Source organism: Podarcis muralis, chromosome 10 (assembly GCF_964188315.1).
Source record: "Podarcis muralis chromosome 10, rPodMur119.hap1.1, whole genome shotgun sequence".
Classification (NCBI taxonomy): Eukaryota; Metazoa; Chordata; class Lepidosauria; order Squamata; family Lacertidae; genus Podarcis; species Podarcis muralis.
Window position 1 is genome coordinate 26,435,738 of NC_135664.1, and position 27,433 is coordinate 26,463,170.

Consider the following 27,433-nt stretch of genomic DNA (forward strand, 5'->3'; position numbering starts at 1 on the left):
AATAAAACAACAACAATAATATTTATTCTCCTTTTTCTTTCTTTGTGCGTGTGCGTTAAATACGGCATCTCCATTATCAACCCGGAAACTCCCTGCCCTGGAGAACGAGACGTGCCCCTTTAAATATCTGTTCTCTCTTTTGCCATTTTTAGGAGACCGGCGGCTAGCGAGCTTGTTTGTTGTCGTTAAACGGCGCGCGGCTAAACGTTCCAGCTCGCACGCATGCGTACTAGGTAAAGATGGGGTTGGCACACGACCCCTGAGGGGTGAGAGCGAGAGCGAGAGCGAGAGAGAACTTTATAAATAAATAAATAAATCTCGACGCCGGCGCGTCTCCAGCGCGCGTGTGCAGCCGACCGCGCATGCTCACCTGCTGGGAAGAAAATGGCCGGTGAGACTGTTGTTCCGGGTTTCGCGTTGGGCGTCCTGCCGGGCGACCTAGAGGGTAGACCGTCGACCTTCGGGGAGCCCTGCTTGGGGTGAGTGGCAGCCAGCAGCTCCCTTGGCCTTCCGTCCCCTCGTGCTGCTGCCTTGCCCGGTGTTGTCGTCGTCGTGCGCGCCTTTCCTGACCCGTGTCAGGAACGCGCCTGTTTACCTGGGTCTGTGAGTCGCCCTGTTGCCCCTCTAAGGTTCGCGGTGTTTTGTTTTCCTTGGTTACGGGGTATTTTTGTGTGTGTGTGAGAGAGAGAGAGTGTGTGTGTTTATGTGTGCCTTTCGTGTACGTTGCGTAGCTTCGGGTTGTCCCTGGCTTAAAAGGCCTTCAGTAGTACCATTTATCTGTCAAAGAGATAAACAACTACCTGACATTCAGAAGACATCTTAAGAGAAGTTTTTAATGTATGACATATTAGTGTATTTTTAGTATTTGTGGAAGCCACCCGGAGTGGCTGGGGAAAACCCAGCCAGATGGACGGGGACAAATAATAAATTATTATTATTATTATGTTTTTATAGGTTATGCTTTTGTATGTGTTGAAAGCCTCCCTAAGTGGGGGGGGGGTATAAAGGATAAAAAAATATTGTTATTGTTATTACTATTACCAGGGAGCAAGTTATGAGTTTGAGCCAGGGGTCCCATGATAGTTTGTCCCAGGGGCGTGTGAGTCAGCTGCTGCTATTATTGTTATTTATTTATTATTGAATTTATATACCACCCTATGCCCAGAGGTCTCAGGGTGGTTCACAGAACAAAATCAAAATATAAAACCTTAAAATATAGAAACAAAATAAAAACAACAAACCAGTGAGGGATAATACACAGCCTCTCCTCATACACCTGGTGTCTGAGGGATGTGAGGTTCTGCTTAAGGCTTGAGACTTCAAACATTCACTGTTTCCCTAAAGGTTGCCCACCTGATATTATGGGGCCCTGGGGACTTTCATTCTTTCTCTCTCTCTTAGCTTTGGCTCTTAATATAAAGGAAGGAACACAATAGTATATGTGATGCCTTCCCTCTATATCTCCCTCTCTCCCCATCGTTTGAAAACCCTTATAGATGCATAGAATTATAGAGTTGGAAGGGACCACAAGGGTCATCTAGTCCAAACCCTGAAATGCAAAGTTTGGGGCTCAAACCCTCGACTTTGATATTAAACGTATCATGGTCAGTAGACTGAGTAACAAAATAGCTTTTAATGTTCCTGTTTGTTTGTGCGCATATAATTAAGACTTTTTTTCCGCAAGAATGTTTGCTTTTGGAATATTTTCTGACTGTTAAAGGTTTTGAGCTGTTCTCAATCTTTAAAAAATGGGTGTGTATGTGGTTGGTTATTTCACTAGCTTTTCTGCCTTCCACCGGGCTAAAGATGTATTAAGGAATACATCTATATTGTGTATGTGACTAGCGTACGGCTTTGGTGTGGTCAGTCTTGTGTCCTGAAAACACACGTAATGCTTGGCAATTTGCTTAATTGTATTTGTGAGCTTATATCCAGCTTATCCTCTAAGCATGTCTCACTGAAACCCAAAGCTATTATGCTCTGAATGTTTTCCTCCTGGTTTTAAGTGTATTCCTGTATGCAAGTGCTCATCTTGTCAGTTATAAATAGTGCCTTGTAATGTGTGATCTTGGCTGTACAAGAAAGATACTAGGAACAGATCATGCAAGTGTCATGTGCCCTGTTGTCAGCTAGCTATTCTCTGTTGCTCAACTTGTTCATTGCTTAAAATAAAATGATTGTATACAGCTTTTCTTTCCTTAGAATGCAAGGGCAGCCCAAAATATGAAATGCACCAAGCGGCATTTGGGCACACACAGGCTGATTTGATGCAGTACTTCAGTGGAGAGCTATTCTAGGAAGTTTCCCTGAAACATTTTCCCCAGAGGCATTGTTGATTGCAGTGAGAAATGCAATAGATTATTCATGCCAAAGTGCAATGAAGACGTAATGGTTGGTGCCAAAGTTCAGTGAAAACTTAATGTGGTGAAAGAGTTGCCTTAGAGTAGAATTGTTGGATTAAGTGATGCAACTGGCAGTGGGTGGTGGTTGTTTTTCAACTGTGGTAGTGCTTCCATTTTCACAGGGCAGTATGTCTAATTCTCATTGATACTTCATATACTGTACCCCTAAAAGATTCTCCTGGAGGTTGGAAGATTTTGTGGTATGGCATAGAGACCTGCATTTGGTCATTTGGTAGGGGTGAAGATGAGGTGCTTTGCTTTACACTAACAGAAGCACTTTCATTAATACAAACCCACCATGGGAAGGAATCTTATTTCTAGTATGGTTATCTAAATCTGTGTCTAATTACACTCTTGCCTTGTTCTTATAGGAATGAATACAATGGTGCCTTTTATCCCATAGTCTATACTTTGAGGGAGTCAGCATGTTCTCTATTTTATTCCAGGCACCCCCAAACTCAGCCCTCCAGATGTTTTGGGACTACAACTCCCATCATCCCTGACCACTGGTCCTGTTAGCTAGGGATGATGGGAGTTGTAGTCCTAAAACATCTGGAGGGCCAAGTTTGGGGGTGTCTGTTTTATTCTATTGCTTAATATGTAGCTATTCTTGGGGATGTTCTGATACCTTGCTTCAATGCATTACACTGTATTTGAGTATTGGTAATCCCTATAGCTAATTTCAGATTACTTTTGTTTAACTCCTTAAAGAAATGGCTTCCCAGAACGATACAATTCTAAATTCGATGAGCTGCCTCTTAGGCTAAGATCAAGTATACTCACTACTGGAAACACTGATTTCTCTTTGTCGAGCATACTTTGCTCAATAGACTAACACTCTTTATTTTTCATTTCAGGTAACATCCTGAAGAGTGATGTTTCCTTTTAAAAAAAGATTTCTGGACAAAACAAATTTATGGATGACTTCAGTATTTATACGTAATGTCAATTCGGTTGTCTTTAGATGCCTATCTGTACTTAGTAGCTAGTTCAAAAAGCCTTTGTAAACAAAACACCAGACAACTGTATTACTTGTACAGACCTAAGCTTTTTTGGAGTATAACTCAAGCTATTCCTTTTAGAGTTTTTCACACAAGCAAACCATATTATAAATGGGGAGGAGACAAAGCACTATGGTATAACAAGCACTTCTGTTATCATGACTCCTTGCATTACAGAGCTTCTAAACTTAGTACTTCTAAGGAATTGACAAAAACAAGCAGTCGCATGTCACGATTTAAGAACACTTTAGAATCTGTCTCAAAAGCTGTGTCTGGAACTCACAGTGAACTGATTTCACGGATAGCTCGGCTTAAGCCACATTCTGGTATACTGAACAGATCGGCTGAAAATAATGGCCAAGAAAATAGTTTTCATACGAACCCAGAAAATGTCAGACAAGCTGCAAACAACAGAAGTCAGAAAGACTGCAATGATAGCATAGATGGTAAGAAGCTTGTGCCTGTAAGTGAAGACTTGGGACCCAGTAGTACTAATCGTGGTTCATTGAAAGATCTTGCAGATTTCAAAAATAGCCTTTTTCATGTTAGCTATTTTGCTACAAACTTTGGAGAAACATACAACTTTCTAGCAAATCACATCAATTGGTACTTTAGCACTGGTGGTATGGCTCAAGAGAAAAAGGGGAATGGTTCCCCTCCTAAATCACAGACTCAGGAGGGGAAGACACTTGATACACCAGAAGATGACATATTAAGTAATGAAAACAGAATGAATGCAGTATCTGCCTTAATACCTGCAGCACAGTCTCCAGACTCTGCAAATGCTACTGCCACCGCTCCAGCTTCCAGCAAAAAGGGTATTGCAAGTTTTCTTTCTTACCCAAGTAACAGTGTACAGGCCTTTGTGGATAGTTACATTGGAGGACTGGTCCCAAAGTTACGATCTGATCCGAAAACTGCTTTGCCAGAAAAGAGCAAAGTACAAGAAAGTGAGGATAAGTTGAAAGATGACGAGGAGGCTAAACGTGCGGAAGAGAAAGAGAGGAGGCTGTCCCTTCAAAGGGAAAAGGTAAACCTCCTTAATCATCACTTCATAAGCTATTTTGTTATGTAACAGATAAAATATAGTTATAGACAATAGAAGAAAATTGGGGGGCGGACGGCGGACCAACAACCCCAAACCCCTGTGTCATTGATTTTAACAGAGCAGAGCATAGAATATTTTTAAAAGGTTATACAACTTAAGAAGCAGCTTTGTGAAAGTACTTACATGGTTAAAGTATATGTAGAGATTTTTTATTTATTTTGTACAATCTTACCATAAAAGAACTAAGTAGTTGGATGAATTGGCTTTCTATTTAAAGAGTGCTAGTTTGCAGCAACCCTGTAAATTAGTCTATAAAAATGACTGCCTATGCAAAAGTAACAAAAAACAGGTACAGAACATTAACAGCCTTGAGGTCATAGAATCATAGAGTTGGAATAGACCACAAGGGCCATCGAGTCCAACCCCCTGCCAAGCAGGAAACACCATCAGAGCACTCCTGACATATGGTTGTCAAGCCTCTGCTTAAAGACCACCAAAGAAGGAGACTCCACCACACTCCTTGGCAGCAAATTCCACTGTCAAACAGCTCTTACTGTCAGGAAGTTCTTCCTAATGTTTAGGTCAGGAGATAATCCATTAGCGTTTAACTTAAAAATAGCCCTACCTGTTCACCGGGAGGACTTTAGTCACCACAGACAAATCAATGTTCAGAATACTGCTGGTGGCCATATAGGGCTGTGGTAAGGGCTGCCAGAGTGAGCTTAGTTGAACACAACTCTGTATTGAGCACTTTAAAGCAGTGTTTCCCAACCTTTTTTGGGCAAAGGCACACTTGTTTCATGAAAAAAATCTCGAGGCACACCACCATTAGAAAATGTTAAAAAATTTAACTCTGTGCCTATATTGACTATATAAAAAGTACAGTGGTGCCTCGCAAGACGAAATTAATTCGTTCCGCAAGTCTCTTCGTCTTGCGAGTTTTTCGTCTTGCGATGCACGGTTTCCCATAGGAATGTATTGAAAATCAATTAATGCGTTCCTAGGGAAACCGCCTTCAGACCAGGTCCGGGGACAGTCTGTCCCCCGACCTCTTCTGAAGGCTGGGGGGGGGGGGGACAAGGGCTTTTCTTCCCACTGCCAGCCTTCAGAAGGCTGTTCTGAAGGCTGGCGGTGGGAAGAAAAGCCCTTCTTCCCACCTCCCGCCCCGCAAGCTCCGGGGACAGGAGGGCTTTGCTGCCGACCGCCAGCATTTTAAAAGCCCCTGCTGTCCCGGGGCGATTTTAAAATGCTGGCGGGCGGGAGCGAAGTCTCCGCTGCCCCGAGGAGATTTTAAAATGCTGGGGGTCGGCAGCGAACGCTTCGCTCCCGCCCGCCAGCATTTTAAGATCGCCCGGGGCAGCGGAGAAGTCTCCGCTGTCCCGGGAAGGCAGGCGGGGGGAGCAAAGACTTTTGCCCCCGCCTGCCTTCAGAAGAGGTCCAGGACCTCGTTCCGATGCCGGGCGGCGGGAGAGGTTCCCGCCCCACCGCCCGGCATCGGGGCATCGTTCCGATGCCCGGCGGCGGGGGGAGAGGTTCCCGCCCCACCGCCCGGCATCGGGGCATCATTCCGATGCCCGGCGGCGGGGGGAGAGGTTCCCGCCCCCCCCCGCCCCGCTTCGGAGCAGCGTTCCGAAGCGGGGCGGCTGGGGCAGGTGTTCCCGCCCCCCGCCCCGCTTCGGAGCACCGGGAGAAGCGATCTCCCCGCAGCCCCTTGCTTCAAAAGAGGTCCAGGGGCAGCGGGAAGCACTTCCCGCTGTCCCTGGACCTCTTTTGAAGCAAGGGGCGGTGGGGAGAAGCGATCTCGGGCGCCGCGGCGCGCAGGCGCACTGCTCGCTCCTCTTTCCGCGCAGGCGCCTTCTCTCGCTCTTTCGCCTCCTTTTCTTTCTCTCTCGATGGTCCGCCTACAAAGGAGCGAGGGAGGCGCCCGCCATGTTTGGATTTGCATCCAGCAGGAGATGCCGCCGCCGCCCCGCCTCTCCCGCCTCCCTCCCACGGCACACCAGGCAAGGTCTCACGGCACACTAGTGTGCCGCGGAACACCGGTTGGGAAACACTGCTTTAAAGTGCTGTGTGTGTCCCACTCTCTTGTTTTTTCTACTGTCTTCCCTACGACTCTCTTCAGTAAGTTACTGGTGCACAACAATACAGTGGAACCTGGGTCTCGAACAGCTTAGCTGATGAACAAATCGGGTCCCGAACGCCGAAAACCTGGAAGTAAGTGTTCTGGTTTTCGAACTTTTTTCGGAAGCCAAATGTCCAATGCGGCTGCTGGCTATTGTTTCTGGGGCACCTGTGCCAATCAGAAGCTGCGCCTTGGTTTTCAAACGTTTCGGGAGTCGAACGGACTTCAGGAATGGATTGAGTTCGAGAACCAAGGTGCCACTTTATTAGCCCAGCACCCTTACTACATATTTCTGGACTTGAGATAAAAAAAAATCTGAAATGCTTATAAAGCTCTCCCTGTTTGTCGGACATGGAAATAATTGCTGGAAACTACACAGGGGGAAGTGCTCTTGTGCTCAGGTCCTTCTTGCAGGTTTCACATGGGCTGTCCACTCTGAGAACAGGATACTGGACTAGATGGGCCATTGGTCTGATTCAGCAAGCTTTTCCATGTTCTTATAATTATTAACTCAGTAGAGGTAACAAGGTAAGTGGTTATTTTCAGTTTCACACTAAAAAAATTAAAATGATGAAAATATTATTTAGCAAAAAAAAATTGCATTTTTATTAATTCCAGAGGCATTTTCTTAGAACAAAGCTACCAAAACCCTTCTGGTACCTTAAAAGCTGCAGTCCTGTATGCATATATTTGGGGTAAGCCCATTAAAGTCAATGGGACCTCTGAGTATACATGTATAGGATTGCACTGCATGACACTTGTAGTACATGCTAGGATTCATGTAATCAGGTGCAAGGAATGGTTATGAGTAGTGAAAACCTATGCATGTCTGTTTAGAAGTTGTATTTTCAAAGGACTCCCTGATAAGTGTGCATAGGATTTCAGCCTTAAGTGGATGAGTATTTAACTTGTGCTCATAGAGAAAAGGAGGGAACAAACTGCCTGCCTGTCATTTTTTTTAATGTGATTGATAAAGTGGGTTCTGGCCCACAAAAGCTTGTGTTGCTAGATCCCTTAGACCAGTGATCTTCAGCTGGTGGGTTGGGACCCACTCCTGGGTCACAGCAGCAGCGCTGCCAGCATACAAATATATGATTAAAGGTTAAGAAATGGGTCCCTCAAATGCACATTTGGGTTGAAGGTGGGTCCTGAGTTTGAATTGGTTGAAGACATCTGGCTTAGATATTTGATGGATTTTAAAAATTAATAAAACATTCTCTTCTTAGATTATTGCAAGGGTGAGTATAGATAACAGAACCCGGGCTTTAGTGCAAGCATTACGGAGATCATCTAACAGAAGAGTCTGTATCAACAGGGTTGAAGAACTGACATACCATCTCTTGGAATTTCCAGAAAGTAGAGGAGTTGCTGTTAAGGTACAAATCAATTCTATAATCTCACCATGAATTGAGAATGAAATCACATCCTCATTTTGGAAATAATAATTGTGAGCTATGTATTTTACAACAATATATAACATCTAAGTGCATATTCCACTTGATATCAGGCTGTAAGAATCAGTGGCTTCTTATATCCTGCCAAGATGTTGTTGGTCACCAGCTCTCATCAGGCCCAGCCAGCATAGCCACTTGTCAGGAGCAATTGGCATTGAAGCTCCACAGGTTAGCCATTGCTGCACTAAAGTTACACCAATAAATTTCTCTGGTGCAGGGACGGTAATGTTATATAATATTCAAAGATCACAAGGTTGTAATACACAAAAGATTCAGAAGTTTTCTGGAGATAGTCACAGTCATTTCTGATTTTATAGTAAAATCTGGAGTTGAGGATATCTAGTTACACATTTTGAGTATTTTGACTTTCATTATTGCCCTGCAACTTGAAAAATAACACTAACTACATTTTTCAATAACTGGAAGGTTCTAATAACATGATCCTGTGAGTCCTACAAATTTTATTGGGATTTATTTCCTGAGAAGTGTGCTTAGGATTTCAGGCCAAGTATAGTATGTGTAAGAAAAATGTGAAGAAAACACCAATGCTTTCTTTTAAATTGAACAGTATTTACTTTCATAAATTTCATTTTAGTTTTATATCTGGTGGTCTGGAGGAGCACCACATAAACACTTTTTGTGCTGCATTTAAAATCTTTATTTTGTTTCCAGGAAAAAAGCATTCCATGCTTGTTGCGACTAAGGCAGGCAAATGATGAAGCTCTTCAGGCTGCTGTCAGGGAAGCATTGGCTGTAATTGGCTATACAGACCCTGTAAAAGGGTGGGGCATTCGAGTTCTCACTATTGATGGCGGGGGAACAAGGTAGGGCTGTCAAAGTGTTACATCTATGTCTTTACCTGGAGTGAATTATTTTAAATTTGTGTATCTCCCTTTTAGTATAGGCAGCGGAGGTCGACCTCTGCCTATTTGAACTGAGAGAGAAAATAAAGTAGTACTCTTGGAGATTAAACAGACAATTTTGCACGCTTCATTGTGCCACTGGATTCATAAATTTACATTTATGCCACTGGACTATAATAGTTTGCTTCTGTTTGAAGAGCACTGGAAATTCTCATAGTGAAGTCAGTTTCTTGAGGGTTGATTTACATGCAGCAACATTGTGTGCCAATTCATGAACATGACCTGTGTTTACGTGCTCACGCCTCATGTTGTCTTCCCCTTTCTGTGCAACCCGAGTTTGCCATTACATCTGAACGAGCAAATAATGGTTTGCACAGATATATAATCTGAATAGCTTTATGCTAGTTTGCAATCTTCATGCGAATATAGTTTGAGGATTCAGTCATAGTGGCAAGTTAGACTTCCTGCAAAAGTGAAAGGAACTAAAGTTGAAATGGAGGATAAACACAGGCATACATGTAATGTTAAACAATGAATCAGTGTAACATATTTTCCAGAATTTATCCATAACCATGATAACTGGAAAGAATTTATCCATAACCATGATAACTGGAAAGAATTTATCCATAACCATGATAACTGGAAAGTCTCCTTTAGCAAGATGGAAGTGTGGCAAGACCGTAGACTGGAGAATAGTTATGGGTCCCTGACTTCATCATCATATTAAAGTGCTGGAGGGGGTTTGCCTGCTTTTGGCCTGTCATTAGCCTGAATTTTGTTTCTTTTAAATAAAGTGATCTTTCAAGTCTAATTCCTAACAGAAGTGTATACTATTATTATTTTCAGCACTTGATACCCACATATTTGTTTGAAAGGGGTCACTTAAGAGTGTCCTACTTTCATTTACTAACAGACTGAAATTCTCAGTTGATAGCGCAAACAACTTGCATCTTCAGCCAGGTTTATTTTAGTGTAACCATGACAAATCTGTAAATGTTTTTAAATAACACTTCTGTTTAAACTTATTTGTGAATTTGTTTCTCTTGGGTCATGGCCACCTGCTCCATCCTCTATTGTTGCTGAACAGTAGAATCTTATACAGTTTAGATTAGCATATACTAATACCTCTGGAATGCGGAAAAACCTTTATTGGTATTTGTGTAGTCTATCTTGGAAAATACATGGTGAGTTCATTAGTCTTAGGATGGGGTAGTTTCTCAAACAGCATGAAACCGAGCAAGCAAACTATTACTATTGTTATTAGCATTTTTATCCCGTTCTTTAGGCAAAACATGCTTGAATACCACCTTCTCAACTATCAGTGAGAAGACGGGTCCCTGTTGTCAGGTTCACAAACTAAAAGACATGACACAAAAGGAGAACAGACTGGGAAGGAGAAAGAAAAAAGCAAGCTCAGACACTAATCCCTTTGTTAGAGATTTTAAGGTTTACAGCAGGAATCGAAAAAGTTGGAGAAGAGTAGATGAAGAGGTCTTGCAGTCCCATCTCTCTTCTCTTAGCTGGATGGAGTGACTGATGTAAATGGAATTGAGGAGTTGATGCAGCTGGCTTTAAGCAGACCAGTGGAAAGGCGCTGTATAATATGTTGACCACCTTGCTGAGTAATAGTCATTTTTTCTTAGATAGAACAAGGTTTTTTCCCATGTCTGAAGAGAAAATCAAAGAGTTATGCAGTAAACACAGTGGCTGTTGGCACCCTTGTTTAATTTAGCTAATGTATCTAGAATGGACAAGGCCAGGGGTCGGCAAACTTCGCCAGCGGTTGGATCGCCCACGCACAGGAGCACACACACCCGTGCGCATGCGCACCCTTCCATTGCTCTTTCCCTGCTGGCTTTTGGAGCCATGGCGGGGGAGGAGGAGGCATCTGCGGCTTCCGATTGGCTGCAGGACCTTCCTGCAGCCAATAGGAAGCCGTGGCTGCGTCTCAGAAGTCAGTCCCCGCAAGAAGCTAAACCAGTGTGGTGCTCCAGTTTAGCTCCATGCGGGGACTGACCGAGTGGGTGGCAAGGGCCGGGGGGTGGTTTAATTACCCCCTCAGGCCGTATCCAGCCCGCGGACCGTAGTTTGCCGACCCCTGGACAAGGCCATATCTGTGTTTCCTTTTGAATGTTTTTAATCCAGAACCCTAAAACAGGAAAGAATGATGCATGTGAGCATGTTAAATTAAAAAGAAAAGAAAACTTCATTGGTTATATAATTGCCTGTGGAAAAAATAGTGGCGGATATCCAGTTTCTTTCACTGGCAATAGAAATGGTTTAGGGCAAGCATTTTTCTTCGATATTTTGTCATATTTAATGGACCATTTATAAGAATTACAAGCCATCTTTGGTTTAGAGTTGAGATGGCTAGGAGCTTGTTGAACAAATAAATTGTCCTTGGTAAAGTCCCTGTAAAGCTCTTTGTCGTTTCTTTTCATTCAGTGCTCATTGCCAGTTATGGTGATATTTTGGACTAATCTCACCAACTGTCAACTAACATAAATTTGACACTAACCAATTAATTGTGCATAAAGTACAGAACTGCCTGAAAGCATTAATTACTCGTAATCATTACCATTCTGTCTTGTTTTGAATCAGTGAGCTGTGAAGGTATGTGGTAATGTATTCTTGTTTCTGCTTTCCTTAGCAACTACTTTCTCGCTTGATGTCTTCTTGGTATCTGGGCTCCTTCTAGCACACATTCTCTCCAAATGCCATGATTTCAGTTTTTGCCTTGGCAATTTCTGTTTTAACGGTGAAGCTGCCATTAGATTTGTGCTCCACAAAATAAATTTCACCAACCTTTGCACTTAAATTCTCACCGGGTAGAAAAGTGTTAATTAACAAAATGATCATATTTCAGCTTTAAAATGATAAAATATACTGGATTGGATTTAAAGGGTTGTGTACAGCTGAGTTCTTCCTCAAAGTAGACCCATTGAGATTAATGAGCACAGCTAAGTTAGGTCCATTCATTTTGGTGGGTCTCTTCTGAGTATAACTTACCGTATTTTTCGCACGATTGGACGCACCGGACCATAGGACGCACCTAGTTTTTTGGGGGGGAAATAAAGGAAAAATTTTCCCCCTTTATTTCCCCCCCAAAAGCAGGTCAGGGAAACCGAACCAGGTCGAGGAACAGCGGGATAGTGGCGCTGCGCCTCCCTGCTGTCCCCCGAGCTTGTGGGGCTGGCTGATGTCTGCCTGGCGCGCGGGGCGCTCTGCTTCAGGGCGCCCCACCCGCCGGGCGGCAGGCTGCTATCCGCAGCTTGGGGAGCCTTGCGGGGAACTGCTGCAAGGCTCCCCACACTGCGGATGTATGCCTGGCGCGAGGGGCGCTCTGCTTCAGGGCGCCCCACCCGCCGGGCGGCAGGCTGCTATCCGCAGCGTGGGGAGCCCTGTGGGGAATTCCTGCAAGGCTCCCCACGCTGCGGATGTGTTCCCGAAGCGCCTGCAGCTCTGCTTTCAGGGCGCCCAACGCTCCGGGAAGCAGGCTGCTATCCGCAGCCTAGACACGGCTAGCGGAGCGCTAATCCCGAAGCTTGGGGCGTGCGGAGCTCAGCGTGCCCCAAGCTTCTGGGAGCCGGCAAGATCTCCACTAGCCTAGCCTAGCGGAGACCTTGCTGGCGCCCAGAAGCTTGGGGCGCGCTGAGCTCCGCACGCCCCAAGCTTCGGGATTAGCGCGGCGCTTCACTAGCCCTGGGAGAGCCGCGCAACGCCGTGGGGCTCTCCCAGGGCTAGCGAGACCTTGCCGGCACCCAGAAGCTTGGGGCGCGCTGAGCTCCGCACGCCCCAAGCTTCGGGATTAGCGCGGCGCTTCGTTAGCCCTGGGAGAGCCGCGCGACACCGCGGGGCTCTCCCAGGGCTAGCGAGACCTTGCCGGCACCCAGAAGCTTGGGGCGCGCTGAGCTCCGCACGCCCCAAGCTTCGGGATTAATGCAGCGCTCCGCTAGCCGTGGGAGAGCTGGGTCTCCCACGGCTAGCGGATAGCTTCCTGAAGCCTGGAGAGCGAGAGGGGTCGGTGCGCACCGACCCCTCTCACTCTCCAGGCTTCAGCGAAAGCCTGCATTCGCTTCATAGGACGCGCACACATTTTCCCTTGCTTTTTAGGAGGGAAAAAGTGCGTCCTATGGTGCGAAAAATACGGTAGTTGAATGCTACCTAATGAGCCTAAGATAGTTGTGTCCATTAATGTCAATTGGTCTCTTCTGAGTAGGACTAGCACTGACTCTTAACTCAAAGTTCTTTTCATCGGACAGAAGTATTATGGTCCTAAGTTGCCAATAAGGTCTGAGGTTGAGAGTGACTCATGGTAGAGGCAAGATTTTAACTCAGTGGTTTGCACCTTGGGTTTTAATCCTGTGCTGGCTTACTGAAGCATAAGCTCTATGTAGACAGGGCACAATTTCTGAATAATAATTCATGTATGTATGTTAGGACTTGATAGCTAAGATAACCAGTAAGTCAACAATGTGTGCATGCTTCATTTGTTGGCTTCTTTTATTTCTCAAACACACAACCTATAAGATCTTAAGTTGCCAAGATGTCATGCAGTTCAGGTTTAATCTTTGGTGAATAATTTACATATTTTTGTATTCCCTGTGGTCAGCTACCTTAGGACTGATGCAGTTTCATAGCTTACGTGTTTTGAGCATTGGTTGCTGTGGAATGGTGCAAAACTGCTCTGCTTTTGAATATGCTCTATGATTACCATTACTATATCCTACTGCAGAAGATTGCAACCACTAGGAATAGTCCACTTCAGAGCTACTGGTAGAGAGGGGAAATTACTGACTTTAAAGTCAGCATTGCTTCTCTATTCTTTACCAACCTTAGTAACCTTTTTATTTTTCTTTCCTAAAAAGTCTATATTTCCTGTGACCTGTATAGGAAACACTTATTAAAGCATATCAACTGGGAGAGATCAATCAGTTTTGAACGTGTTCTTTGCCTTTAAATATGACACATTTCCCAGGATATAGCAATGGATGATACTGAAAGCTTGATAGCTAGTGACTTAAACATACTGTCACTTGGCTTTTACTTAACAAATGATAAATTGCATAACATTTTTGGGTTTTTTTGTGTTACAGGGGATTAGTAGCACTTCAGACACTTCGTAAACTAGAAGAGCTCACTGGAAAGCCGGTTCATCATCTTTTTGACTACATTTGTGGAGTGAGTACAGGTAAATAGGTCTGCATGGATTTCTGAGCAGCATTCCCCATCACACTGTTCAATTGCATTATCTATGGCTTCATGTGATGTGCAAACCCGGCCATTATATTCTTACACTCTAGATGGCACTATAAATGAATGCTTAATGTGAATATCTCAGTTATATTAGCATGCATTTCTCAATTTCTAAACTCTACAATGAGCCTGACCAAACTGCGGGAGGCGGTGGAAGACAGGAGTGCCTGGCGTGCTCTGGTCCATGGGGTCACGAAGAGTCGGACACGACTAAACGACTAAACAACAACAAAACTCTACAAATAATTTGTCCTAAAAATATGTCTCAAAGATATTTATAATCAGGTTGCATAGACATTGAAATAATATTTACACTCCAGAGACCAAAATCCTGATTTTTTTTTTAACTTTTAGAATATTCAAAGTATAAAGATTTTTATATCTTTATGTTGTGCTCCTATAAATGAGGCATTAGGTAATATTCCTATAAAATACCACATTTACAATTTATGAATCATGTTTGCTTTTAGGTGCTATATTGGCATTTATGTTGGGGTTATTCCATATCCCTCTGGACGAGTGTGAAGAACTTTATCGTAAACTAGGAACTGATGTGTTTAAGCAAAATGTCATTGTTGGGACAGTTAAAATGGGCTGGAGCCATGCATTTTATGACAGTGAAATCTGGGAGAAGATTCTTATGTAAGTTAAATTTATCTATTGATTTGTTTAAAATCATCACTAATTTTGCTTACTTCAATGTACATCAAAGTATTAAATAGGCACAGTCCTCATTCTACCATCCTGTAAATTCTAAGAATTCATATCACAGTGACAAATGTTATTGCAACAGAGGAGTATAAAATATTAACTGCAATTAGATATGGTGACACCTATCTTTAAAGTCCGTGGTTGGTGATTCTTTAAAAAAAATTGTTTGTTCAGGCTGCCAAACCATTTGAAAGCCTTTTAATATAATTTTGTTTCTGACAAATAGAGTTGGGGCCCTCTGTTTTCTTTTTACATGCCCAACTGCTCAATAGCTCTCTTCATTGTGGTTCATTATTTTCACTAAAATTCCTCACAACCTGAGGAATTTTGTCTGTACGGTAAAAAATGCTAAAACTGTGGTAAATGTTAAAGGGTTCTTGCCGTTGGTCTAAAAGAAAACAAAAAAGGTACAGAGTTTGGATCTAACCTATTAGCTTAGTTGAAATTGAGTCCCATAGATTTCTGTCGGAAGTAAAACATGACTAATTTGTCAAATTGATTTCAGTAGATGCTACGGTCAGCTGATTTAGTCTGGATGCAGTCCAGTAGAATCCAAATAAATGATCTCCCTTGCCTAAGCGTTTAGAGTATGAATATATAGTATGTGAGAATAGTATGTGAGAAGGAATGACAACTGAAGATCAGGGCAGCTGTATTTCTTTAGAAATATTTTAAAAAATGGCAGACAACATATTAAAAACAATAAATCATAACTTGTCATGTTTTGTCCTTTTTCCCTAGAGAGAGAATGGGATCAGATGTTATGATTGAAACAGCCAGAAATCCCAGATGTCTTAAGGTCAGTGTACTTGATCAATTTTTTATTTTAATTTTAATGTACTTATTTAATGTAAGATTGTTTAAACGTGTGTTGCACAACATTTCTATTAATTATTGTTCGTCTTTGTTTTAGAACTCTCTTCTCAGTGCTCAGTTCCTAATGTTACCATCAGCATGTAGGAAATGGGCATTTAAACAGGCAAGTGGGTACAGAATTTAAGTCTGTAGGCACATTAATCCAGTGAGTGGTTATTGGAAGTTAAAAAGTAAAAATGTGTTCCTGAATCTGACAAATTCTAAACCAGATCTTTAACCCCAAGTACTTGCCGATCGTATGGTCGGCGGTTCGAATCCCCGCGGCGGGGTGAGCTCCCGTCGTTCGGTTGCAGCTCCTGCCCACCTAGCAGTTCGAAAGCACCCTTAAGTGCAAGTAGATAAATAGGTACCACTTTATAGCGGGAAGGTAAACAGCGTTTCCTTGTGCTGCGCTGGTGCAGGCTCGCCAGAGCAGCTTCGTCACGCTGGCCACGTGACCCAGAAGTGTCTTCGGACAGCGCTGGCCCCCAGCCTCTTAAGCGAGATGGGCACGCAACCCCAGAATCAGTCACGACTGGCCCGTGCGGGCAGGGATACCTTTACCTTTACCTTACTTGCTATTGGGAAAAGGATTTCCCCCTCATCTTTTGTCATGAACCAATCCCTGTCTTACGAGCCTGGAAGAGCTTGTACAAAACCAGCTATAAATGGGCAAGGCATGATTGTCCTGTACCTGAGCTGAGTCATGTGATTTATTCCTAGTACCCATTTAAGATCTGGACTGTAATGAAAACATCTAGTTCCAATCCTTCAGTTTTATAACTTCTGGGAACACTTACAATAAATATGTAAACAAAAATAAAAACAATACAAAAATGTTCCAAAATACTGCTTAAACAGCAGGACAACAAAGCATATCAACAATATACATACATACAGACATAATTTTATTTGTATTCCGCCTTTCCACAGTTCAAAACATGGGGAAATTAAACCCACAACATAACAAAAGTAGTCATAAATAATGTTAAAAGTTATAAAAAACTAACAGCAACAACCCTTCTTCCGAGCAACCCCCCCCCCCAAACAACACCCTAGCCTAAGAGTCTGTTCAGCAGCCTCAGCTTTTGTAGCTGGAGTCAGTCAGGGCCCCACCAGCCCAGGCCTGGTGGAAAAGACCTTTGAGACAGAGAGCAGCTCTTCCAGAACTCTCAGCAAATGGTCAACAAGATAAAGCACTTTTAAATGGTCTGACTGAGTAAAAATGTGTTTGCCTGTCATCAGGAAGACTTAAGATTCAGTATTAAGTGAGTATTAGGATTTTCTACCCCTGGCTTTAAGGGCTAGACTTGGCCCTTCTACTCCTTCAGTCCTGACCAAGGTGAATATATTGGGGAAAATTGATCTTCAATGCTGATCTTAATGCAGCCATGCATAGAAGACCTGCTGCTCTTTCTTCAGAGCTGGCCAGGTGTGCCTCACACAGAGTCGGAAGAACCATCTGAGGGGGAAGAAGGACATAGTGTTTCATCTCTGCCATCCTCTACAGAGGAATTCCTCAGTTTTTCGTCTTCCCCCATGAAGGGCTTTTGCAACACCCAAGTGGGTGCTGGTTTGCCTGTTTCTCCATCTCAGCCCCAAGTGGGTGCTGGCTTGCCTATTATGTCCCAGTCCAGCAGTGGCTCATTTCAACAGTGTGGCAATATGTCTGGTAACCTAAATGTTCAGGAACAGCAGTTTCCTTTTACTCCTGACTGCAGGCTGTGGCAAAGAATTTTATTACCCCTTCTCAGCCCGCTTCAAATGCCCAGATGTCAGAAGCATAACCTGTTTCAAGTTCTCAGTTTTTCACGAGCGCTGTGGCTCCCTCAATCTGTAGTACTTCAGCCTCTCAACTATCAGCAGTGGTTACTTCTTCAGCTGTGGTTTTTGCTGAAAGCAGGGATGCTTCTTCTCCAGATCCTCACTTTTTTAAGTGTGGGGAAGCTCTTAATAAGTACTCAAACCCTGCTTCTCAGCAGTAGTCTTGTTCTCCAGCAATATCCCAGCAATAGTTTTCTTCCCCAGAAGATCAAGATCCAGACCTGATTGTACTCAACCAGGAAGAGTGGAGTGGGTGGTCTGATATTGAAGACTCTGATTCATATTGGCTTTTCCTAGGCTCCTGTTACTTTCTGTTGCTTTGCAAATCAATGGTGGCTTTAGAATTGAACACTCTAGCAGAGAGAGTTCACTCTTTCCACCTCCAGGGCCCAGGGTCTCTGTACAGGTAGGGTGAATTTGGCTTTGCATCATTAAATACTGAAGAGCATTGGTTTGTGTTAGCACCATCTAGAAATGTACAAATCTATACATTGCTTTTGTCATAGCCAAGTAATATACCTTATGAGTGATCATTTCAGCTTTGCATGTGAGAATTCTTCTGCTTTTTAAGCTATTTTTTAAATAGAATGATTTTACTTTGTAATTGGGCAGAGAAAAACAGTACGACAATAGCATAAATGCAGGGTTTGAGTGCTTGAGTCACGATTTCTCAAACAAAGGCAAGTTCTTAATTGGGATACAAATAGAAATATACACCCACTGACTTGTTAAGAGTAACAATTTAAAAGATGGTATTTGAGCTGTGTGCATCACGGTATAAATGTCTCAAACATTTCTGATGCTAATTTTTCCATGATAGGAAATAGTATTGCCCTCACTGTTAACGGTAATATCTGAAACAGAGTTACTGTTTAGAAAGTCTTCCATTAACCTATAAATCTCTCTTATATGTTTAGTTCTTAGAATTGTTCTGGGGTGGAAACCTGCATACTTGTGTAGGAGGTTAAAAGAAACCTTTCTTGGGGGTGGGGAGACATTAATTTAATATATTTCTAAGCATGTTAAATGTGGGAGTTATTCATTCTGCTTGCCTTTAGGTAATTTAGCAACTTAACTATCTTATTGTATTCAGCTCCATCATTCTGTTTTATGAGCACAGAACTCGTCACTACTGTATAAATGCAACTTCAGAAGATATAAGAACTGTGAACACAAAACCTAGTGAATGATTTTCCAAATCTTACCTTGCTTCTAAGAGGCAGATATTCAAAATGATTCTGTCTACAGAATGCTTGGAAGATTGCTAGTCTTATGGTAGCTTTTAGTGTTGCATTGCATTGCCCCCCTTATTTACAGTTCTATGAAATAAAAGCAAAAAAGTGTGTTAGTGATTCCACATTTAAAATATTTTATTCATTTCAAGCGTTTTTATCCCTTAGAGTGGGTTAATGTGAACAGTAATAAAATTGCCCCTGCCCTCAGCTTTGCAATCTAAAATACAAGATGGGGAAGAGCAATTGGGAACAGAAAGGGGGGAAAGAAAACTCAGAACCTTGGGGTTCTTTCGTTGCTGTTTACTTAACAGAAAGGCCAAAAAAAATAATTAGAATCTCTATTAGCTAGGTCGGGGTCGACAAGGGTTACCGGACATCAGCTGGATCACTCCCGCGGAGATCCTCTGTGGGCCAAGCCGGCGCAGCGCGATGCTGGAAGTCGCATCTGCACATGCCCATGGCTCCGAAAATCGCTTCTGCGTGTGCCCAGACACCAAAAATTGCACCTGCGAATAAGTGATTTTCAGCATCTGGGCGTGCGCAGAAGTGATTTCCAGTGCCATGGACATGCGCAGATGCGATTTCTGGTGTTTGGTCATGCACAGAAGTGATTTCTGGAGCCGCGGAAGAGAGTCCCCGCGCTGCACTGTGCCGGTTTAGTGCAGCGCACGGGGACTCGCCAAGCGGGCAGCTCAGTTCGGGGGTGGCTCATGGGCCAGTTAAACAGCCTCCGTGGGCCACAGGTTGGGGGCCCCTGAGCTAGGCTAACCTTTTTCAGCTAGGTTAACCTTTTTCATAGATTTGCATCAGTGAAGCTGCCATTAACTAATCTGCTTTCCTTACATTACCATATATCCCCAAAAATAAAGTTGCTATGTAATCTCTAAAAGTTTTTGCAAATTATTTTACCTTCACAAACTGCAGTGTTTCAAGATACTGTATGATAACAGAGTTAGTTGGTCTGAGCAATTTATTTCTTATCAAAGCATATGATTAAGTCTTTATGAATTATCACTCACTTTATGCTTGTGTAATAAATTTCCAATCTAAGATATTCAGATGTGATGAATAAAAACAGTGTTGGGGATTTACATATTCCTGCCATCTTCTGACTGTGTGGTTGATTTCTCTTCTATATCTTTTCCTTCTCCAAAATTCAGGTGATTGGGGCTGTCAAATCTCAGTTAACTGTTCATAACAAGTGCCATGTGTTACATTTTCCCCATTGATCCGTAAATATTTGTTTTCTCTTGTGTGTACTTTAAACTACTGAACCTTAACTATTTTGGCTTCCTCTAATCAAAGTGTTAGACTGATAAGACCATTTAAGACACCTGACCGTCAACATTGTTATATAACTGAGTGTGAAAAGAAAGTTTGTCTAATAAGGTGTATGTGTCCCATTTCTAACCACTGAAGTTGTAGGAAACAGTTATCGGCTTCATTTAATGTTTTGTTTCCCTGTTCTTGTCAGGTGGCTGCAATAAGCACCATTGTAAGCAGAGGGACACCGTTGAAAGCCTTTGTATTTAGAAATTACAATCACCTTCCCGGAGTCAAGTCTCACTATCCTGGAAGTTGCCAATATAAATTATGGCAAGCTATCAGAGCATCATCTGCTGCACCAGGTTACTTCCAGGAGTATGCGCTGGGCCATGACCTTCATCAGGTTGGTTGTAATGTTGCTTTTCTTTAAATAATAATAATTAGATTTCTTTGTAGACAAAATTGATCTAGGGGAGAATGGGAGTTAAAATGGGATTAATTATTTAACAGCAAATACTATCAAACAAGACTGCAGCTCATTTCACATATTGCTTTAATGTGAGCCTTATGTATATATCTTATATGACACAGGCACAGGCATGATTTAGACCAGTGTTTCCCAACCGGTGTTCCGCGGCACACTAGTGTTCCGCGAGATGTTGCCTTGTGTGCCGCGGCGGCGGCTGCTACTGCAAAGCAGGGAGAGAAGGAGGCGGCGGCGGCGGCGGGGAGCCGGGCAGGGAAGTTGCTGCTGGGGATGAAGAGGCGGCGGCAGCGGGAGGCGGACTTCTCTCCCTCTCTGGTGCTGCTGCTGTGAGGCGCTTGCCAGCCCACCGGCCCCTCCTGAGCGGGATATGGGTGGGCGGACGGGGTGGGTGGGGGAGAGGCGCCGGGCCCGCCTCGTGCCCTGACAGGAGCTGCCGCTGCGCCCGCCGGCGCCCTTGACAACTTCTGGGGGGGGCGCGCTCGCTGCCTCCGGAGTCGCCGAAGAGCCGCCGCCGCCTGCCATGCCGCCCTGGCTGCTTCAGCCGCGTCCGACAGCCGGCTCGAGGCTCCTTCCGGCCGGGTCTCCCGACGGGGCGCTGCGGGCGGAGGCTCCGGCACCAAGCGCCACGCCGCCCAGGCTCGGGTCGCTGTGTGGACGCGCGCAGCCCGCCAAACGTGCCACCGGCGGCGAATGAAGCGCCCAGCCGGAGCCACCTGCGCTCTAGTGCCTGCGCGCCAAGACTGCCCACCCGCCCCGACAGGGCCCGCCCACCCGCGCCGGAGGCCGGCCAACGCACTGGCCCCAGCGCCAGAAAGAAGCCCCCTCCCCGTACCAGAAAGAAGCCGCGTCGGGGCTAGCCGGGCTGGGGAGGGAGACCGAGAAGGCTGCGCCGCGACGCCCAAAGACGCGCGTCTTGGCGCAAAGGGGCCCGCGGCACCCAGGCGCGGAAGGGACCCTCTCCCCCTGACCCGCCACTGAACTGCAATTCCCAGCTCCCTTGGCAAATCCCAGTCCCCAATCCCCAAGATGCTTTATTTGAGGCAGGGGTCCTTTAATTGCAAAAACAACACCACGGAGGGCAGTAGTCACCACGAAGTTTGCCCCAGAGTAGAGCCGTCAGTATTAATGACCATGGTAAGGGGTTAGGGGGCGCAAATTACTTGCCTTGCCCCGGGTGCTGACAACCCACGCTACGCCACTGGTCATCGGCTCCGGTTGTTGCCTTTCTCCGCCGAGGTCGGTGGACCTTGCGCCCGGTGGACATGAGCCAACAGTGTGACGCGGCAGCTAAAAAAGCCAATGCAATTCTGGGCTGCATCAATAGGAGTATAGCATCTAGATCAAGGGAAGTAATAGTGCCACTGTATTCTGCTCTGGTCAGACCTCACCTGGAGTACTGTGTCCAGTTCTGGGCACCATAGTTCAAGAAGGACACTGACAAACTGGAACGTGTCCAGAGGAGGGCAACCAAAATGATCAAAGGCCTGGAAACGATGCCTTATGAGGAACGGCTAAGGGAGCTGGGCATGTTTAGCCTGGAGAAGAGGAGGTTAAGGGGTGATATGATAGCCATGTTCAAATATATAAAAGGATGTCACATAGAGGAGGGAGAAAGGTTGTTTTCTGCTGCTCCAGAGAAGCGGACACGGAGCAATGGATCCAAACTACAAGAAAGAAGATTCCACCTAAACGTTAGGAAGAACTTCCTGACAGTAAGAGCTGTTCGACAGTGGAATTTGCTGCCAAGGAGTGTGGTGGAGTCTCCTTCTTTGGAGGTCTTTAAGCAGAGGCTTGACAACCATATGTCAGGAGTGCTCTGATGGTGTTTCCTGCTTGGCAGGGGGTTGGACTCGATGGCCCTTGTGGTCTCTTCCAACTCTATGATTCTATGATTCTATGACCCCGAGCCTAGGCTTCCTTCCCGCACCCCGCTTTCCGAAGACCGCACACCAGTTGGGCCAGTACATATTCCCCTCCCGTGACTGGAGCGGAATAGCCCTTTCTCTTCTTCCCCAACCCTTGTCGTTGGAGGAGTCCCTCAGTCCCTCGCTTTGCTGCCTCCTCCCCCCCCCCCCACCCCCAAAGCTTGGAGGTTCCCCGGCAAGGGGGAGGGGAAAAAATTGAAAGTTACACTTTCGTGCGTCCCTCCCGGCGTGACGCTGCGCGCTGACGTCACGGGGCTGTAATGGTGGTGTGCCTCGAGATTTTTTTCATCAAACAAGTGTGCCTTTGCCCAAAAAAGGTTGGGAAACACTGATTTAGACATATGGTACATATGTATGATAAGAGCAAGTGCACTAGGGAAGCAAGATTAACCATGGCTCCTTGACATGAATTCAGGCAGTGAAACCCTATTCAGTGTTCATACTGCAATATTGATTTCAGTAGTTCAAAGAGTCTTCTGATTTTGGTGAATTGCTTAACCTTACAATAAAGGTTTCATAGTTCTGTGATCTCTAGCAAAGCCCTGCGTGTTTCAAGGTATGCTGACAAACTTTAATGCCAGGGCAACTGCTGTGAGAGTTGTATGCTGATGCTAATTAATGTTTTCATTGAATGGAAGAGTCCTTTGATATGTGGCATTAAAAATTCATTGCATTTAGTTCTGCCTCCTGCCTAATGAACCAGTTTATTAAGTATACCAGTTCTTTGATGTGTGACAATATTGAGAGTCTTAGGGCTGCTTCATATGTTGCTAATTTGCTAAAAGAGATTTCAGCGAGGAAGGGTCATGAAAACCAGATCAGCAGTATGGCATTTCCCCCCTAAAAGTAAAATGGAAACCGCTCTTAGAATTCTGTTCATTTTAAAATATATTTATCCCACCTCCCAACAGGAACCTCAAGATGGCTTGCAATTTTTAGAAGACAGTATGAAATAAATTTGCTGCACTAAAATGCAGCGCAAAGCTAAAACAAACAGACGTGACAACAGTGTTTATAAATATGAAAGTTAAATATAAATTATCAAGTTAACAATAAATAGTGATTACATTGAAAGGTATCTTAGCCATAGACTAAATTCAGCTGAAATGTAATTAAGTTTTAGTTGAACTAGACACAGAGGGTTCGGTCCAGATGGTTTTCTGTTTGTGTTATCCTCCCACTTGAGGATTGGGAATTACTTTTGTTAATTCCTCCTTTGCCCCCTGAGAAGATGCTCTGTTGGGGTGTCGGTGGGTTGCAGAAAGAAGGGGGAATTGGTGAAAATCACTTCACCACTTTCCCCTTCCTTTTCCCTGCAGCAGCCTCCCCCAGATCTCTGTTGCACAGAACTAAATTAATAGCTCCGTTTGTTCTCCATATTTGTATGCAGTCTGTTCAGCAATGGAATTTTTCTTGGGGCAGTGTGCTGATTCCTAGCTAGCAAAGCCTTAAAACTGCTTCGACCCTAGGTTCTTGTCTTCCCCTGTACAGTCATACCTCAGGTTACAGACACTTCAGGTTGCGTTTTTTCAGGTTACAGACGCGCCAAAACCCAGAAGTACCAGAATGGGTTACTTCCGGGTTGCGGTGGTCGCGCATGCACAGAAGCGCCGAATCGCAACCCACGTGTGTGCAGACGCAGTGCTGCGGGTTGAGAACGCGCCTCCCGCACGGATCACGTTCGCAACCTGAGCGTCCACTGTATATCCTCCCTCATGCCCTCAGTTCAGTAGCTGTGATCCTCTCTGAGTGCCCTTGTTGACTGGAGCTCAGCAGGAGTCTGTCTGGAAGAGGACTTCTTTGGTGGCAATGCCAGCTTTACTCAATGGCTGCTCCAGAGACACCTGAAGGCACTCTGAATGATGAAGCTTTTAAGAGATATTTGTTGTTAATACTTGTCTCTGTCGCTACTTAATTTATTTTCCTGCTAGTTTCTGTTATCAAATTGTTCACGTTTGCTTTTTGTAGTAGGTAGCAGTTTTGTTTAAAATCAAGTGATGTTTACAAACGGTGGTTTCTGAAGAAAAGCTTAAGGATACGTGGCGGTTAGTTCTATATGGCAGGGCTGGGAAACCTGTGGCCATCCAAATGTCATTGGACTCCCAACAGCCTCAGCCAGCATGCCAAATGACCATTCAAGGCATATCATTGCATCGCTTAGCATATTTTATACATTTTTCTTAACATACTTAATGCATGCACTCCTAGGCTTATATGGTTCACGTTGGTTTTGAGGAAGGAGAAGTTAAGAGAATCTGCATTCCCGTAGCACATGCAAATTGATGCAAAGAGTGTTACAGACGCTGCTCCTTCTTCCGACCTGTCAATAAATAGAACTGTTGTGGCCAGTGAACTTTCTCAACAACCCAGACAGCAATTAGTCAGTATAGACTGAAATACCACCCACCGGGAGGTATAAATAATGATCAGTGATCTCTGGATTGTGGCAGGGCTGGGATTCTGTGGTATATGAAACAAGTAGATAAAAGGGGGGAAATGTTACATCTCTCAAAATGTTGCAAGCAGCTGTTAAAAGCATAGGGGGAAAACCCTGTGTTCAGATCTTAAAAAGGGGCTTGTGATACAAAGAGAATAGGCTTTACTCAAGAGCTGTTTTCAACTGTTACATTTAAGGGTCACAGTTCCTGTTACCTTCCAACTCATGAAGACTTAACTTCTGCAGAGAGGGACATTTTGTATTTTGGGGGGGTTTTTTTATTGTGACTCAGAAGCGAACAGTGCTTCAGAACAAATCTTGGGAAGCATTATCTTCCAGCCAAGCAGGATAGTATAGATATGCTGCTTTGTTGTTGTTTTTCCAAAAGCCCTGATTTATTTCCCCTTGTGCTTGAAAAAGTATTTCTCTGGAAGAATAAGGAGGGGGTGAGATCAGACTGCTTAGGATGTAGTAAAACCTTCCAATCCACTCCCCTTCTCTTGTTCTCAGAATTCCCTGCATGGTACAAGACACTGGATTGCTGTACTTAAATTTTATTGTCACAGTCGCTGCAACAGCTGCCAGTATTTTTCTCTTTGTAACACCTTTTATAATCTGCCATCTGCTTAGAATACTTCCTGCACTGACTGTGTGTTACACAACTAAACTCATTTTCATACTGGTGTTCGATAGATACTGTCAAAGTTTTCCAGGTGTTGGGCTTCATGGAATCATAGAATTGGAAGGGACCCACAAGGGCCATCTAGTCCAACCCCCTGCAATGCAGGAATCTCAGCTAAAGCATCCATGGCAGATGACCATCCAACCTCTGCTTAAAATCCTCCAATGAAGGAGAGTCCAGCAACTCTGAGCAGCTGCAGCCAGTGGTCAGGGATGATGGGACTGTAGTTCAACTGCATCTGGAAAGCATCCTCCTAGCTACCCTGGATTAGTGTTACATGTTTCTCTGCCCTACAGAATGGCAACTGGCTCCTGACATGAAGAAGAATTCTTTTGGCAAGCAAGCCCAATATAATTTTGTTGCAACTTGTATTTCTTTGAGTCCTTTTATGAATTGCTTCCCATAAAATACCTTGAAACAATTTCACGGTTAAAAAAAGATAATAAAAAACCTCCATATGTAAAAAGGGCTCCATACATGACAAAAATTAAGAATGATTAAATAATTCCATATGTGTAAAACAATTGTATCAGGACGAGTATATAGGACGAGGAAGAGTGCGACCCTTGCTGAAACATTTTCAAAGCTTTCGTTTCATAACAGTAACTGGGAGCCTGTTTCCAAAATATGTACAATTAAATGTTGTTTTTGTTCCCTTCTCTTGCCTTTATCAATTGACTTTATATCCACATGAGAATTTTAAGATTTTATGCAAGGTCTTTCCTGTTATGCCCATGCTTCACTCTTAGGATCACTGTGTCAGATACGTAGGATAATTTTTGAAATATCCTTGGAGATTAACAAAACACAAGAAGCATTTCTATCATATCACGGGCTCAAGTTTTTAAAAATTGATAGACATGGAGGGGGGGGGGTGGGACCTTCTACTATTTGTGGCATGGAGCTAAGGGTGCTTGATTTCATCTCCTTGGCCATTTTCTAGTAACAGGACTTAAGCTGGGTATGAATACTGGAACATGATAAGAGTGCTTTCTCCCAGGAATGTCTCCCATGCCTTTCTGCCATGGTATTAAATTCCAGTACTGGAAATCGGTAGGGAATAGAACTGTGTGTGTTGAGGGCAGCTATGGAATTGGGATGGGATTGTCAGCTGCTAACCCAGACATGGTTTTGGTACCCTTAATACCTCTTTGCAGTGTAGTCCAGAGATGCTTTTTATTCCTCACTCATCTGTTTAGAGGCTATATTGTGCTTGCCATCAGAAATGAGAGAGGTATGAACTTGGAACTCCAGGGACTACAAAGGTATCACAACTGTGATTTGGTGACACTAGTGAACAGGGAGTGGAAACTAGAACTCTGTAGCTAAGACAGTTAAGTATAGACTTTGGCTTTGCCCAATTTTAAAGACAACCTGAACTAATGTCTTTTCTTTTCCCTGAAATGCTCTTTTCTGTTTAGTATTGTGGTGGTGTCATTTTTCTGCTGTTGTTCAAGTATTAATTCCCATTTTAAATACTATAGAAATGGTTGTAAGTCTTAAGTGATGCAAAAGCACATCTTTTGTGCTAAGTGGGTGTTTATTGAACACACAGCTTTTATGGGAGTCCAAAGCATACCAATAAATGTTAAAGATCAGTCTTAATTTGTTTATATAAATAAAAATCCACAGTTCAGTGGAGTGATTGAAAGATGCTCATGTAACGAAGAATGTCATTCCATTAACACTTCTCTTATCATACTTTACCTTGACTGTTCCATCCTATATTTATCAGACAAAAGAAAGTGCTAAAATTCTCAGAAGACAGTAATTTTAAAAAACCCTTCTGCGTATAGCAGAAGCCCAATATTCATATTTCAGTGCTGAGTTTAATTTTAAAATAGAACAATTCTGCAAGTGAATAT

At 43.9% G+C, this 27,433-nt stretch overlaps 1 protein-coding gene across 2 annotated transcripts in view; it reads left to right on the forward strand.

Annotated features, from left to right (window-relative positions):
• Positions 1-334: 334 nt before the first annotated feature.
• The window catches only part of PNPLA8 (patatin like domain 8, phospholipase A2), a 34,730-nt gene continuing 7,631 nt past the window's right edge, over positions 335-27,433 (forward strand). Inside the window, exons 1-8 of one of the 2 annotated variants that reach the window (XM_028745731.2) lie at positions 335-479; positions 3,260-4,433; positions 7,800-7,949; positions 8,700-8,851; positions 13,987-14,081; positions 14,617-14,788; positions 15,599-15,656; positions 20,246-20,440. In XM_028745731.2, coding sequence (XP_028601564.2) covers positions 3,345-4,433; positions 7,800-7,949; positions 8,700-8,851; positions 13,987-14,081; positions 14,617-14,788; positions 15,599-15,656; positions 20,246-20,440 — 1,911 coding nt within the window. In that variant the 5' untranslated portion in view covers positions 335-479; positions 3,260-3,344. Of the gene's footprint in view, positions 630-3,259; positions 4,434-7,799; positions 7,950-8,699; positions 8,852-13,986; positions 14,082-14,616; positions 14,789-15,598; positions 15,657-20,245; positions 20,441-27,433 lie in introns of both variants that reach the window. The other variant, XM_028745732.2, reaches the window with a different exon arrangement.